Consider the following 16680-nt stretch of genomic DNA (forward strand, 5'->3'; position numbering starts at 1 on the left):
AAAATCAAGTGGTGCCCTGTTTCAATTCCAAAAAAGTAGTGTATTAAACAAGTTAGTAATCATGGAACAAATAATGTGCACTTCCATTAAATTGATTTGGACACCTGCTTAAAGAAGATAAAAGTTGGTACTACCGTGTTTCCCACATTTTAAGACACCGTCTTATAATGATTTTACTCAAGAAAATAAGCCTATGGCTTATTTTCGGGGGGTGTCTTAGTGGTTCCTGCCTCCTCCTGCCGTGGCCGGCGTTGCTGCTGCTGGGCTGGCAGCACCCTGCGAAGTCAGGAGAAGCCAGCCAGACCGCTGGGGGGTTTAGAAAAAACGTCCGGAGCGCGTCCCAATGGCAGTGCTCCTCCTCACCTAATGGCAGTGCTCCTCATGTGCCGCAAAAGCCACTAAACAACTGGGGGGGGTAGAAAGGCAGCCGGAGCGCAGCCCGATAGCAGCGCTCCTCACGCACCACAAAAAGGACACAGAAAGCTGCCGGACAGGGGGCTAAAAAGCAGTGAAGCAACGGCCACAGCTTTAAATGGCTCGCAACGCCCCCCTCGCCGTCGCTAGGGCTGCCGAGGCTGGATCGTGCCTTTCATCCCGCGCCTGCGCTGCGCGCCGGATTTTGCCCAATCCATCGGGGAGCAGGGAGCGCTCAGAATCTGGCAAGGGGGGGGTCTCTCTTCCCATTCGGGCGCCTGAGCATTGCCGCTTGAAAGGCTGGAGGCTCTCGGCAAGGTGGTCTAGAGGAGCGATCGCGGAGCGCTCCTCTCTGCAGCTGCCGGTTGCGGTGGCGGGCGGCAGACAAAAAAAAAAAAGAGGCCAGGCTGCTGCGCTCCGCCCAGCGCTGCAGGGCGCTCCGAGCGCTTGGCGCTGCGGAGCGCTCCTCTTTGCAGCTGCCGGTTGCGGTGGCGGGCGGCAGACAAAAAAAAAAAAAGAGGCCAGGCTGCTGCGCTCCGCCCAGCGCTGCAGGGCGCTCCGAGCGCTTGGCGCTGCGGAGCGCTCCTCTTTGCAGCTGCCGGTTCCGGTGGCGGGGCGGCAGGCAAAAAAGAAAAAAAAGAGGCCAGGCCGCTGCGCTCCGCCTGGCGCTGCAGAGCGCTCCGCTCTGCAGCCGCCAGTTCCGGTAGCGGGGCGGCAGGCTGCCTCGGGCAGGGAAAAAAAGAGAGGCTAGGCTGCTGGCTCGGGCGCGCGGAGCACCCCGAGCCTCTGAGAGCCAGCAGGACGAGGAGGAGGCTTGCCGGGTCATCGCCCAGCAGCGCGCGCGGAGCGCCCCGAGCCTCCGGCAGCCGGCAGCAGCAACAACAATCCCAGAGGCTCGGGGCGCTCCGCGCGCGCTGCTGGGCGACGACCCGGCAAGCCTCCTCCTCGTTCTGCTGGCTCTCAGAGGCTCGGGGTGCTCCGCGCACACTGCTGGATGCCGACCTGGCAAGCCGCCTCCTGCTCTTACCGGCTCCCAGAGGCTCGGGGCACTGCACCATGCCTCAGCCCCCACAGCACTGAGCGCGCCTCCTTCGCCTCCTCTTCCCTCAGCGGTCTCGCTCCTAGGAGGTATGGCTTATTTTCGGGGTATGGCTTGTATTTCCTGAACGCTTAAAATCCTGCTATGGCTTATATAATGACTACGTCTTAAAATAGGGGAAACACGGTATTTCTCAGGGGATGTACAACAGCATAGTAGTCGTTTATCTAAGTGGGAGAAGTCTGCAGTGAGGCTGCAGTTTACCAGCAACAGCACTGTAAAAATCGTAAATCTAAATGTTTTCTGTTGCTGATATGGCTTCTGTGATGCTGTTTCTAGTGCTGCTTGGTCTCATCTGTATTTTTATTTGTAAGCTGCCTTGAGTTTACTGTTACCACCGAAAGGTGTGAGATATAAATACATTAATTAAAAAAATAAATAAATTAAATCAATGAAAAGATGAATTGGCCCAGGAATGCAGCCAAGTGCAGAAGCTGGTGCTGTTCCATAAACCACTGAACACATTCCCCCTGGCCCTGTGGGGAAGGAGGGCAAATTGGAGGTACAAAGTAGCATCAAAAACTGCAATAATCTACAGTGTTGTCTTGGTCCTGGCTCTTCTCCCACACCTTCCCTCCTAATATTTCTTTAAAATGTAAGTTGTACCTCACTTCTTAAGCCTTTGTCAGGTGAAATAATAAAGCATGTTGCCAGGTTTATCTTTGAATTATGTGAGCCTCAAATAACAAAAGTTTAGGAAAAACTGGAGTGGGTTTGTTACTTATACTCCTCCATTCTTTTCTTTCACTAGACAAAATTAGGGTTGGAAGTATATGTTAAGGAAGATTTTTTTCCCCTCCTTGCTACCACCACCACCACCGGTACTTCACCACTAACCTGTGGTTACTTGAAATGTATAATATGATATGACCCAGTTCAGGAATTTCTCTGGCTCTGCTTCACTTCATTGTGTAATGTGGAGCAGGTACAACAAAACAGTGTGAAGACATCACACCACACTTCCTCTTTTTAAAATAAAATGTTACTGAGGTGGTGGTGGGGAGGAGTGGCAGCCACACATTTCTCTCCAGCATTCTTTGTTAAGTGAATAAATCTAACTCCTTGACTGTTGCCACCTTGAACCTAAGTTCCAGCTTCTGCATACTCCTTGATAGTGAGAAATTTGTTTGGGCCACCTATCAGATAGCGGCCACAGGGCATTATGTTTGGTGGCTTTTGTCAGGGTGGTAGGTATTTTCCAGGAGCTCAACTGAGGTCTCATCCAACTGTCATTTATTTTGATTGCAATCTCCAGGTCAACGAAGCTTGTAATAATTGAGAGACTGCTGCTGTTAGCAGAACGCTACGTCATCACTATAGAGGTAAAAAAAGAAAAGTCTTTGTCATCTTGATACCCATGTCCCTTTAGTTTGAGTAGCCCAGTAAGTGCAATGCTAAGTTTAGGCTTCAAGTTCTCCTATTATTGTTGTTGTTGTTGTTGTTGTTGTTGTTGTTATTTATTGAATTTATATCCGGCCTATATTCTTCTTCTTTAGCGATCACTCGTAGCCGAGTCTTCCATAAACACTGTTTTAACAATGAATCCGTAAGTGACTGTGGAGGCCGATTCTGGACCCATACATCCTTCCACAGTGGGGACATTGGTTTCCGGGCAGGAGTTGATCACGGTGTGGATTTGCCAAGCGTGCCTTCCTCTTAGCACATTTCTCCCTTGCGTTCTGAGTTCAGGTGTCTTCAAAGTCCATGACACCTTTGGTAAAGGCTGTTCTCCAACTGGAGCGCTCGCAGGCCAGTGTTTCCCAGTTGTCTGTGTTTATACTACATTTTTTAAGATTGAAAGATTTTTAAGGTTTAAAAAATAAAATCAAAATATAAAACCACAAAATACATAATCAAAATAAAAACAGCAACCCAATACCACACACATCCCACTGTAGACTCATCATTTAAGCAAGCAAGTTTCTATTACCTTTGGGCCACATCAGAGAGTGAGGAGGATGAGAACCAACGCAGAACTGGGTTGAAAAGGCTACAGTTTTATTAGTGGTGGCTATTTTTGTATTTGGCTGAACTGTGGCAGGGCAAGAGTCCTGCAGCCCCAGTCTCTCAAGTTTTGGGAAGAAATTTATACCTTGGAAGGTGACTAAGAAGTCCTAATAATAACTACTACAACAACTACAACCCCTTAACAGCAACTGCATGCAAGAACAGTAGCATGCAGTGATCGGATCCTGCTCCTTGATCCTGGACCCTGCTTACTACCCAAGTGAATGAGAACACTGAGCTTTACCTGAAATTGGGTCTCATTTGAATGACCTAGGAGCAGGATGGAGAGAAGATCTCCATTCTGGACCATCACAACCCTCTCCACCCACAGGCCATGTGGCATCAAGCTGACTCGCTGAGGGACAAGACCCATGAACAGTGGGTGCATGGACTTGGAGTTGCATGGCCTCTACACTGACAGGCAGTGGCTCTTCATGATTTCACGGCAGGAGCATTCCCAGCCCCAGCTGGAGCTTCTGGGAATTAAACCAGAGACCTTCTGCATACAAAGCAGATGTTCTGCCACTGAGTCTGAGCCAGCATGGGCAGTGATGATGTAGTCCAAAATATCTGGAGCGGACCAGGTTGGGGGGATCATTGTGACAGCTAAAACACAGATAAAAATGTTCAGTTGATCAGCTTACGCCAGTTTACATTTTAAATTGTTCCTTGATCATTTGTGTCAAAGGTCATTTTTACTACTTTCTTTCCTTAGGACCTTTACTCCGTTCCACGTACTATTCTACCTCACGGTGCCTCCTTTCATGGACATCTTTTAACACTTAATGTTACGTATGAATCTACCAAAGATACCTTTACAGTAGAGGTATGCTCTTGCAATTTTATTGCATTTTAAAATACTCATATTTAAGGTGTGAAAATTCTCGGCAAAAAGGGAGTTGGGCGTTGATGCAAAGCAGGGGTCAGCAAACTTTTTCAGCAGGGGGCCGGTCCACTGTCCCTCAGTCCTTGTGGGGGGGCGGACTATATTTTGAAGGGAAAAATGAATGAATTTCTATGCCCCACAGATAACCCAGAGATGCATTTTAAATAAAAGCACATGTTCTACTCATGTAAAAACACCAGGCAGGCCCCACAAATAACCCAGAGATGCCTTTTAAATAAAAGGACACATTCTACTCATGTAAAAACATGCTGATTCCCGGACCGCCCACAGGCTGGATTTAGAAGGTGATTGGGCCGGATCCAGGCCCTGGGCCTTAGTTTGCCTACCCATGATGCAAAGAATATAATAGCATTGGGATGTGTGAAATAATATGTTTTGAGTGTATTTTTATTTTATATCTATCAAGGGTATGCTGAGTAAATGGGGCTTGTGGGATAATGTGGAAATGTTTCATGCACTTATCCCTTATGGGTCACTGGTTTCTATCTAATAATACTTCCTAGAACTGAGAACATGAATGAACTAACTTCCACTTCCTTTTTGCAGGCTCATAGCAATGAGATCATAGGGAGTGTCAGATGGAAGATAGCAAAGCTGTTGAATGCTCCTGTGGAAAACATACAGATATTTGCAAATGACAGCTTGGTATGTAAGGATAATTTTATCAATATTCTAGATGTGTACAGTTTGCAGAAGCTAAGAAAATATATTGTATTTCAGCTAACAGTGAACAAAGATCAAAAGCTACTTCACCAGTTGGGCTTTTCTGAAGAACAAGCACTTACTGTAAAGACATCAGGAAGTGGAACCCCATCAGCAAGCTCTGCTGATTCCTCCACTAGCTCCAGCAACAGTAGTAATGTCTTCAGTTCATCATATGCAATGGAACAGGTACAACATGGGGGGGGGAGTAAATATAGATTTCACACACACAAAGACACTTTTTCATTAATTAAGTCGGTTTCTTTTCACTTTAAAAAAATGCTTTCCAGTATCTTCCATTTCTCTGTACATTGGTCATTCATTATTCAAATCTTTATAAAATTTAGTTTGTCAGAATTTGAAAATCAGTTGGAAAGACTGGAGCGAGCTAGTGCTACATGCAGTTACTTACACTGATCCTGCACGTTTTCCCAGTCGAATTGAGATGCTTGATAAATCCAGCAGGAACTGCTAGCACACCTTTCTGGTTTTATCATCTGATTTTGATGAACGCAGGATTTCAGTCAGCATTTCAGAAATGGATGCATCTGAATTGTTTGAAGTAGTTCTGACTGTAAGCAGAAATGGAAAAAGTAGAAAGCATCCTCCCTGCTGCTGTTTATTATATTTGATGACACAGTTTAGAATTCCAAGGTGTAATGTTTTGGTTCATTCTGTGCATAAAAGTTAAAAGTATTGAAAATGTGAAGCTGTGATTTCTTCAGCAGAATTTCAGATCAACACTGAAGTTGTGTGTGTGTGTGTGTGTGTGTGTGTGTGTGTGTGTGTGTGAGAGAGAGAGAGAGAGAGAGAGAGAGAGAGAGAGAGAGAGAGAGAGAGAGAGAGAAGTATACAGGATTCAGTGCCTTGTGTTGGCAAGTAGCTAGGCCAGGTTTTAAATTTATATCGCTGAATTTTTAAAATTGAGAACCCTAACAAATTGCTTTAAAAATAGGGAAGTTAATTGTGTGTTCTTACTCCTCAGGAAAAATCCCTCCCTGGAGTGGTAATGGCTCTTGTGTGTAATGTGTTTGACATGCTGTACCAGCTTGCGAACCTAGAAGAGCCAAGGTAAGTAGTGTTATTGAAGCCGCTGTAGAAATACTGTGGCTGCAAAAAAAGAAAGAAATTGGAAACATTTACAAGTAGACATAGTGTCCGGCCCAGCAGAAATTTAGTATATTATATGTCTCTTGTATTCTTCAGGATTACTTTGAGAGTACGGAGGCTTCTTTTGCTGATTCCTACTGACCCAGCTATTCAGGAAGCTCTTGATCAGCTAGATTCTCTTGGACGAAAGGTATATATTTTTCTGTTAACTACACAATCATAGTCTAGTTTTGCTGATTGAGATTGGGATTGAAAGGAATGGAGAAAGAAATAGGTAGGGCATTACATTGTAGGCATTATAAAATGCTGGGGAAGTGCTAGCCATTGTGGAGCAAGAATTAAACCATCACTGGCTAAATTAATTTTATTTCTCTTATTAATGATGTTTTGCTTTGGCAGGGAAAAAATATTGGCACACATTACTTTCCTTCTAGGGATTCAGATAGCATGGCTAATGTGCTTATCACTACTGGGGCAGGAAAAAACGCCATGTTAGCACAGCCGTGTATTAGCTTGCTAGCTTCGTCTGCAAAGTTGCACAGAATCTATTACTCATAAAGTTCCTAAGCCACAGGCTCATTTAACATTCACCCTTAAGGATGGCTGACCTAGCTATACCTATTTAGGATAGTAGCAAATAGTCATTGGTTCCTAAACATGTTTCATAGAAGTTAGCAAACGACATTAAAATTAATCTGGCATTCACAAAACATGTCTCTCCCATATCCCTCGCGCTGCAACCTTCCAACAGTTTTACTTCACCCCCCAAAGGCACACTCCTCCATTGTCTCCCAAGACAGATGCATGCCAGCTATGAAAAAAGAATAATGTAAATTACAAAAAATACTAATTAAAGAGAAATGGTATTTACACTGGGATGCATCGAAAAAGAAGGGTGTGGCATAACCTTTGTAAAAATCTGCAGATTGTATTTTATAGTTCTTTATGGTATTGAATAGGAATGGGGAATCTGTGGCACTCCAGGCGTCAAATTTCCATCACCCTGAGTCGGCTGCACCAGTAGTCAGGGATGGACTTGTATCCAGCGATATTGGGAGGGCCATGAGTCCTCTGTCCCTGGTATAGAGTGTAGCAAAAGGTGCCTGCAAGAGATTTTATTACTTTTAGGAAATTCAGGACTCCGAAGACTATCTGTCATGGCTATATAACCATGTTATATCAGAACTGCCTTCTTATTTGTATTTCTCTATGCTTTTTCTTTTCTCAGAAAACATTACTCTCTGAATCAAACTCCCAGTCTTCAAAGTCGCCTTCTTTGTCTACAAAGCATCAACACCAGCCTAGTGCTACTTCAATACTTGAAAGTCTTTTCAGGTCTTTTGCCCCAGGAATGTCTACTTTTAGAGTACTTTACAATCTTGAGGTAAGAGTAAATTGGCATGGAAGTGTGGGGTAAGGTCAAATATCAGTTCTTTTGTTTTGCATGTAGAAGACCCCGTGTTCAGTCCCTGGCATCTCCAGGTAGAGTTGGGAAAGTTTTCTGTATGAAACTTTGCTGCCAGTCAGCAACCTGGTTCACCATAATACTAAAATGTGACTTAGGCAAGTATCAACATACTCTGAAGAGAGAGGAAAGGCATTCTGTGAACCCAATGATCTGTTGATCCATTTAGTGCTAAACTTTAGTTTAGTGCATGGGTCCTCAAACAGACATCCTGAGGCATGTCTGGAAAACTAAAAAATATAATGGATGCCACAATATACCCATTTCACAGAAGAAAAATGGGGTTGTGCCAGCACACACAAAACAAAGCTGGCAAAACAAACATGCAAAACCCTCCATTCCCCAAAAGGGGGGAAGGCAAGTAATAAAAACCAGCCCAGACTAACAAAAAAACACAAAACACCTGCAGCCGCATGCCAACATGCAGAATACACACAGTTCTAGCAAACAAAAAGGAGTCATTGAATTCCCTTATGATGAAATTGCTGTAGTGAAACTGTGTTTCCAGTGGTCCACAGGTTATTTTTGCATGGTTGCCATAGTAGTGATGCCGCTCTCTTGCAACCACCTAAACATCTGTTTAGCAGGTCGCATGGCACTCCCTCACCACCTTGTAGTTCCTTATCTTCCGTTATTTTTACAAACTATGTAAATATGCCATAACTTCTCCCTTGAAATGGGAGGGCCTTAAAACACATTCATGAAAGCTTTGTTAGTATTCAAGGACCTCTGACTGTGTTAATGTTCTTAATTATATGGCAGGTGTTGATAAAAGAATTAATAAACCTTATTGAAAGGTCTCATTGAATTCAGATGACCAAGTGTCGTAGGATGGTGAATTAATTCTGAGTAGCAGTGTTAGAGTGTAATATGAACTCTTGCCTAGCTGAGCATACTTTGCCTGTGGGTGAGAGAGGGGCTTAGTGTATTGCTCCACTGAAACTCTGCCACTTACCTAAAGTCTGAATATTTTTCAGGTCCTGAGTTCCAAGCTAATGCCTACAGCGGATGATGAAATGGCAAGAAATTGTGCCAAATCTTTCTGCGAAAATTTTCTCAGAGCAGGTGGCTTGAGGTTAGTTGAAAGAAATATTCTGAAGTGGAACCTTCCAGCTGTGCGAGAACTAGCCTTTAAGCATTCTCAACTCAGTATACATTTAATACCAGTATAAATATTGTAAATGGTGCTCTCAATAGTAGTATTCGAGCAGCTATTCCAAATACTGTGGGGACAGCATAAATTACACTAGGTAGTTTGCCTTCTTTGTGTGAATGATGTTGAATAAATTGCAGCAAGGGTTTTTTCCCGTTACCTTTCCACTTCCATCCTATGCAAAGAGGTGCCAAAACTGCAGTGCAACCTGGATATCCTTGCTTTTTCAGTACTGTACTGCTTTCAGGGGTTGGGGCTGTCCTCCCAGAATCTGTTAAGGTGTTTGCAGAAAAATGCTTTGTCAAAGAGTTCTGGATAATAGATAGTACTATCCATTGAATCTGCACTTAACTTTGAATGGGAGTAGACAGTTTGAGGCACTGAGATGGCATTGACTATGCCCTACTGATAAAGTCATAATAAATTTAAATAGTTGATTAGAATTTTAAAAAATAAGCTGGAGGTTGTAAGTATTAAATGTCATCTCTTAGCATATTTGCACTTCGGTACTTGACCGGCAAATGAGAGCTGCTTATATTTCTAGTCTCCAGTGGTTGTGTGCTTAGAATCATAGAATGGATTGAACCTGCAACCTTGGCATTATCAGCACCATGCTCTAACCAACTGAGCCATAACATGCCAATAGAAGAGTATGCCTTTGGACCACAGAAAGGAAGGAAGTGACAGGTGCTGCCATTATTGTGATGGCACGGTCAATGGATCAGTGACCAGAACATTGTGGAGTGCGGAAAGAAGTTGATTTACATCAGAGCCCTTGCTTTCCCCCATTTCACCCGCTGAGTCAGAATTTGGTGGAGTCTGTCAACTGGCCCCCTGATTTAGTGATGCTGTTAGTGAGGCTGCTCTGTTTTATGTGATTAACACATTAAATTAATCCTCATCAATACAGGGAAATACTTTCAACCAGCAGACTTCTACATGTGTTATATGTTTCTTGTCTTAAATACTTTTGAATTAAAAATATCTAAATTTATTTTCCAGTTTGGTGGTGAATGTTATGCAGAGAGACTCCATCCCATCAGAAGTGGATTATGAAACAAGGCAGGGAGTTTATTCAATCTGTCTGCAGCTGGCAAGGTATGTGATTGATTTTCCAAAGGTAGATATGCATGACCCTAATCAGCTCAGTGTTTGATCTTCCTAAGGTACATAGTGCCTTCACTGTTCAAAACAGCACACAAATTCTTTTATGTTTAGGTTTTTGCTTGTTGGGCAAACCATGCCTACCTTTCTTGATGACGATATTGTTAAACATGGAGTGGAAACACTATCGTCACGCCCATTCCGTAATGTGAGCCGGCAGACTACCAGGCAGATGTCAATGTGTGGAACCCCAGAGAAGTCCTCTTATCGCCAGCTATCTGTGTCAGACAGGTCTTCTATCAGAGTGGAGGAGATCATTCCTGCTGCACGGGTTGCAATCCAAGTAAGTAGGTCTAAGTGGCAGCAGTAGGCCTGCTAAAGGCAGAGCTCAAACATTCCCTCTGCAGAATTTTAGTACCTTTTTTAAAAAAATGCCACTCTGCCAGAAAACCAGAGTTTTTCTTCTGTTTCCAACTATGTTCCTTGGATTTTGTGTCACCTGTAAGTGCTTTTCTGGCCTAACACATTGGTATCTTGAACAAGAATTCTTTATTTTTCCCAGACAATGGAAGCAAATGACTTCACTTCCACAGTTGCTTGTTTTATGCGACTCTCATGGGCTGCTGCTGCAGGGCGGCTTGACCTGGTGGGAAGCAGTCAGCCGATAAAAGAAAGCAACACGCTGTTCCCTGTTGGGATTCGTAACCGTCTTAGCAGCTCAGGTACGCCACTGACTTAACAGAATTGAAACAGCTGAGATTTGGCAATGACCTCAGCTCTATGTTGCTCATAAGACTTTATCACAACTGTAGCTGTTCATTCCTAACTTGAGAGATCTACACTTCTTTTAATCCTTTGTCACTTGTTAACATATTGCAGGAAGCAATTGCAGTTCAGGAAGTGAAGGAGAACCAACAGCTCTGCATGCTGGGATCTGTGTGAGGCAGCATTCTGTATCCACCAAAGATGCACTGATTGCAGGAGAGGCTTTGTCTCTCTTAGTTACATGCCTACAGCTCCGCAGTCAGCAGCTAGGTAGGTTCGAGAGAAGGGGATGAAGCTTTTCTGTTGTTTCCTGACCCTACATACAACTGAGCCACAAAGACCCAGTCCCAATTTGTTACCATCCAACTCCCTTTTCACTTTCTCTCAACCTCTGCTTATATCTGGCACCCACATTTTACTGTAACGCTGTGTAACGCTAATAAATTCTATTAGATTTTCCCAATGATATTTTAATACTAGGAGTATTAAGTACTATAATGCTTTCTCACGAAACAAATTGTGACAATCCACATTGTGTTTTTCTTAGGTTCTTTTTACAACCTCCCTTGTGTTGCTGACTTTATCATAGACATACTACTTGGATCGCCAAGTGCGGAGGTAAGGTGCTTGCATTTATATTCAGAGCAGTTACCTATCTTGCAGAGAGCGGGGCATGTTCTGCCCTGTAGCATGGACAAAGTGCTCATGCCAGTGGCAGCTGAAAAACGTTTGCTACAGATGAAGCTACTTAGGCTATGCCACTGGCTTTCTAGTAAGCAAGTTCCTAGGATGAGAAAGCTGTGTTCTTTAGAGGACTGGACTTCTGGGAATTAAATTAACTGCAAGCATTTTTATCATACTTTATACAGATGTGCCACTTTAAAACTGAAACTAAGATTTGGCTCAAAAGCAGCAATGGATTGATGACATTTTTTACTGCCTCAAGTGAGCAGTTGGAGGATGACAACCACTTGGTGCTATCCTAGTGCCCACTCGAGAAACTTCTGTTCCTTACACGCTTGTCTGTCTCATCCAGCTTGGACAAATTACGATAGTAACTTGGGTGTTTAAACAGTTTTCTAAGACAGTGGTATTGGGTTTTGTGATCGATCTGACGTGTGCTTCTGGCCTGTTCCAGATTCGCCGCGTGGCCTGTGACCAATTGTATACCCTCAGTCAGACAGACACATCAGCTCACCCTGATATACAAAAACCAAACCAATTTCTTTTGAGTGTCGTCCTTACTGCTCAGCTGCCACTCTGGTCACCTACCAGCATCATGAGAGGAGTCAACCAGAGGCAAGTTGGAGGCATGTTTGTTCAATAGAGAATGTAAGAATTAAAAATAAGCATTTGTCTTAAATGCTTATTTAAGACAAGTGCAGTAAAAACTTGTGAAACAGGAAAAAAGTGTGCTAGAAGTGAACTGAGAAGTTATGATTTCCCCTGTGGTTGCTTGAATAGGAATTGGATAGCCAGGAAGTTACTGAATCGTACTGCAGCATTGAACCACAATCTACCCAGTACAAAGAGAGGAGGCAGTAGCACCAGCCAGCATACTATGCTAACTTACTTTTAGATTTGTTGATCATAGTAAATGCACAAAAAAACCAGTAGTGCTTTTTTTTGGGGGGGGGGGAGGGTTGCGCTGTTTCAAACTTACATACATGTCAATATCAAACCTTCAGCCTTCTTCCTGTTACCTTTAGATTTCCAATAAGAAAATAAGCATTCATGATGTTGAATGTGAAGCAATGTTTGCTTTAAAGTTAAACATTAAATATGAACACCAAATCCTAGATCTGCTTTCAGAGAAAGGGGTTTTAAGCTGTTAGCATTTCAACATATTATTCTGGAATGAATGATGGTCATCATTACAAACAGTTACTGTGACCTTAAAATAAAAGCAAACCTTTGTTTTATAGCATAGAATGTAAGTCAGCATGTTGGCTAGGTCTGAATAAACATCTTGTATGTGTACATGGTACCCAGGAAAGTAAAGGTTTCTGTAAAATATTTCACATGCTTCTGAGATTTCCCACCCCCCCCCTTAATATTAATTGCCTGAATTTGCTTTTAGGCTTTTGTCCCAGTGTACAGAGTACTTTGACCTTAGATGCCAGTTATTGGACGATCTCACATGTAAGTAGTAGGAATCAAAACTGCTTGAAACTTAATGTACCATAAGAAAATGTCCCTTATTCACATAGTAAACAGTGCCATCGAAGTTGAGTCAAGAATTAATATTGATTCTACTTATGGAGAGAGAGAGAAATGTGTTTCTCTTGGGTTCTTATCCTTCCTCCATTATTTGTGTCCTTGTAGTTCTGTGCAGAACTGTATTTGCATGGGCTAAAAACTCTGCTTCAGAGGTCAAGTGAGAGATCATCTGCCTCTCTCGTGAACTGTTTGCCTGGGTCTTCTCTTTAGCTTTAGCGTGCAATCTAATTGTCTCAAGTGATTAGTAGTTGACTCTGAGCACACAGATGGGTAGCAGTACTACCCTAGCCAGATGGGCAGGGTATAAATAATAAAAGTATTATTATTACCATTTTCTACCTTTTCAAGACCATAAGAAATTACACGCTACAACTACCATAACATTCCACTTTCTTGTGAATGGAAATAACATACATGAGCCACTTTGGCTTTTTTCGTATTGTTTTATAGGACTAGGAAAAGTGGGCAGGATAATGCTCTCATTTTTTTTGCCACTAGGGGATGCATGTAGGAGTATTAGCAAGTGATAGAAAGGCAGAAGAGTGGGGGGGGGGATGCTATTTGCCTTCATAATAACTATTTTTTTATTTAAAAAAATGGAACGTTTACCTGTGTCTTGGCGTTTCATTTCCAAAAAGTAGTTCTGTGTTCATTTTAAGCTAAATGATATCTTTTATATGAAACAAAGTGTTAACCTAAGTTTGTCCGTCTGTTCTGTAGGCTTAACCCATGTGGTTTTTCTTACCTAGCTTCAGAAATGGAACAACTAAAGATTAGCCCAGCTGCTATGTTGGAGGATGAGATCACGTGGTTGGATAACTTTGAACCTACCCGTGCAGCTGAATGTGAAACCAGTGAAGCTGACAATGTGTTGTTGGCGGGACATTTGAGGCTCATTAAGACGCTCCTGTCACTTTGCGGAACAGAGAAGGAAATGCTAGGTAACTTGCTTTCAGTGCTTAGTTGTGTCATTACAGTGTTAAACCTAGCGATTTCTTCCTTGCTGCTGAGATCCCTCAGGCTTCAGATCACCAAAATTCCTAATATGTCAGGTCAGTCTGCTTGCATCTGGTTGCCATGGGCAACAAGAGTTCTAATTTTCACAGTGGAAAGAGAATGGTTCTTCCCTTCCTTTGTGGAGCAAGGTTTAAGCTTTTGGGCAAATAAGCAATTGCAGCAAATTTGGCAGTATGAACAACTATCTCTTAGGACAGGCATCCCCAAACTGCGGCCCTCCAGATGTTTTGGCCTACAACTCCCATGATCCCTAGCTAACAGGACCAGTGGTCAGGGATGATGGGAATTGTAGTCCAAAACATCTGGAGGGCCGAAGTTTGGGGGTGCCTGTCTTAGGATAAGACCTGAGTGAACAGAGGTTGTCTCACTTTCCCGCCTGCTTAGAACAGACTTCAAATAGCAGTGGTCTTAAATGAAAATTATTTGCCGTTTTTCACATTTGATTCGTGGTGCTTTGGTCATAAACTAGATAATTGGAACAAGAACAACAGTTCTCTGGGGTGCGGAGGGCGGATAGCTATATGTGTAGCTTACAATAAAACAGGAACAGCATGTAGTGCCATTTGATAATCCTTGCTTAGTTATTGTAGTAATGGGAGGGAAAACTGGTGGTGGTGCTCTTTAAATACAGTGAAAGCTGCTATAGTCCGGCTTGTGTTCTGTCAAGGTGGAGCTATCTGTTCTGACTGGCAGTAAAACCTTTCTCACTTCTGCTTCCTATGACCTGTTTAAGTGGAGATGATAGAGAAAAGCATGATCCCTCACTGGACACCTTTTTCTTGCATGATCATTTGTTATAAATCCTGTAACGGTCAACATTGAACATAGTGTTATTCCCTTTATAGGTTCGTCTTTGATCAAACCATTATTAGATGACTTCCTCTTCCGAGCATCTAGGATTATTCTGAACAGCCATTCTCCAGCTGGCAACGTGGCTGCCACTCAGCAAGACTTTCATCCAAAGTAAAGAGTGCATGAGTACTTTTGTTGTATTAAACAAAGAAGCACAGAGGGCTCGGATCTACCACCCTTGGTCAATCAGCTTTGTGCAGAATGGAACAATTTTCTTTTTTTATAAAAAAAAAAAGACATTAAAATAGACTTTATGAGTGTGTGCCGAGAAATTAAATAACTTGAGAATAAATGTGGTTCCTAAGAGAGGCTATTAAGAAACATATTGAAATACTACTTAATTATAAATCATCTATATTGCTCTCATGTCCTTTATTACATTTTTAGAACATGATGTTCCATATCTGTGGAGAATCACATTTCAGATTATTGAAGATTAAGCAATGTTGTAAATGCTCTTCCAGAACTATTTGTTTTACTGTGCATAATTTGAATGGCTATAGTTGGTCCATTACAAAATCCAAAAGGCTCAGTTGTTTTAAAAAGCAAAGCTCAATCCCTCTTTCAGAAGTACAAAGGCATCTGAACAATTTATTGGACCATAGGGCAGGTGTAACTAACCCGTGCATTATCACAGTCCATAACTCCCTCAAAATGTTGAATGAATACCCAGAAACAAAGAAATCGGGTTAACTGTTTTTGTAAATTTCTCTTAGGGGTATAACTTTATTTAGCCACTGAGATTGGGATTTTATGCAGAAATCTAAGTACTTTTCTGCTTAAGTGTCATTTTATTCACATCCCAGAACCAGCCTTTCTTTAGGAGGGAATGATAAGCACATAGACTTTTTTTTTATTGCTTGCCTGCCTCTGCAAAATAAATAACATCCACTGGTCCAGGAAATAAAAATGCGCTGAACGGTTTTTAAATTGGACTGCACAGATGGGCATTAAACTTTACTTGGATTCCCTTTGGCAACTATTGGAAGTAGGTCATTTGATATATCGTGCTAGTATGAAAAGTGAATATGCAGCATGAACAGATTCTTTTTGCTCCCTTCTAGGTGCAGTACAGTGAATAGCCGATTAGCAGCATATGAAGTGCTGGTGATGCTGGCAGATAGTTCGCCTTCAAATCTACAGCTTATTACAAAAGAGCTGCTCTCTATGCATCACCAGCTTGATCAAGCTCTTTCCAAGGAATTTGATGTAAGTGGGTTACTTCAATGGAAGTGAATTTTTTCACTACAGCTCCGTATATATGAAGCTAAGTGTCAGATCTTCAGAATGGATTAAATAATGACAGTCATAGAATCATAGAATTGTAGCGTTGGAAGGAACCATAATGAGTACTTTTAGAAAGTCCCTTGGATATTCAGTTTTTCAAATAAATATATCCATTAACGCTTTAAATCTTCTGTGCTACAAATTTATGCTCTCTGCCTCCGTATTTTCCAGTATCTCCCACCTGTAGACGGCCGATCCATTTCAGGATTTGTGGGGCTAAAAAATGGAGGTGCAACATGTTACATGAATGCCGTCTTCCAACAGCTCTATATGCAGCCAGGACTTCCTGAGGTAATTTTTATTTACTGTTCTTAAAGCAAATTCTTTTGGGATGCCTGTTAGCTTCACACATATAGTATGGACTCTGGGAAGGAAGGAGTGCTGAATCATGAAAATGGGCCACAACTCTGAGGTAAATCCAAAACTACCTAGTTCAGAAATTACAAGGCTGAGATTCATATGTAGAGTAAATGAGGGGATCTCTAACCTTGGTGGTGGGGGTTTGGCTCTGAGGCACATTTAGAAATCCAAAACTTTCTAGGACACCATAAAATGCCCATGTCATAGAATAAAAACTG

The 16680-nt window shown here is 42.4% G+C and overlaps 1 protein-coding gene across 1 annotated transcript in view; it reads left to right on the top strand.

Moving 5' to 3' along the window:
• Positions 1–16680, top strand: part of USP24 (ubiquitin specific peptidase 24) — a 75041-nt gene that overhangs the window by 33775 nt on the left and 24586 nt on the right. Inside the window, exons 24-42 of the mRNA XM_035123913.3 lie at positions 2769–2835; positions 4236–4346; positions 4974–5072; positions 5148–5318; positions 6115–6200; positions 6336–6429; positions 7468–7623; positions 8682–8779; positions 9860–9955; positions 10076–10304; positions 10524–10683; positions 10841–10996; positions 11274–11344; positions 11865–12025; positions 12807–12868; positions 13696–13887; positions 14809–14926; positions 15880–16024; positions 16274–16393. Coding sequence (XP_034979804.3) covers positions 2769–2835; positions 4236–4346; positions 4974–5072; positions 5148–5318; positions 6115–6200; positions 6336–6429; positions 7468–7623; positions 8682–8779; positions 9860–9955; positions 10076–10304; positions 10524–10683; positions 10841–10996; positions 11274–11344; positions 11865–12025; positions 12807–12868; positions 13696–13887; positions 14809–14926; positions 15880–16024; positions 16274–16393 — 2392 coding nt within the window. The remainder of the gene's footprint in view (positions 1–2768; positions 2836–4235; positions 4347–4973; positions 5073–5147; positions 5319–6114; positions 6201–6335; positions 6430–7467; positions 7624–8681; positions 8780–9859; positions 9956–10075; positions 10305–10523; positions 10684–10840; positions 10997–11273; positions 11345–11864; positions 12026–12806; positions 12869–13695; positions 13888–14808; positions 14927–15879; positions 16025–16273; positions 16394–16680) is intronic.

Source organism: Zootoca vivipara, chromosome 7 (assembly GCF_965207765.1).
Source record: "Zootoca vivipara chromosome 7, rZooViv2.hap1.1, whole genome shotgun sequence".
Lineage (NCBI taxonomy): Eukaryota > Metazoa > Chordata > Lepidosauria > Squamata > Lacertidae > Zootoca > Zootoca vivipara.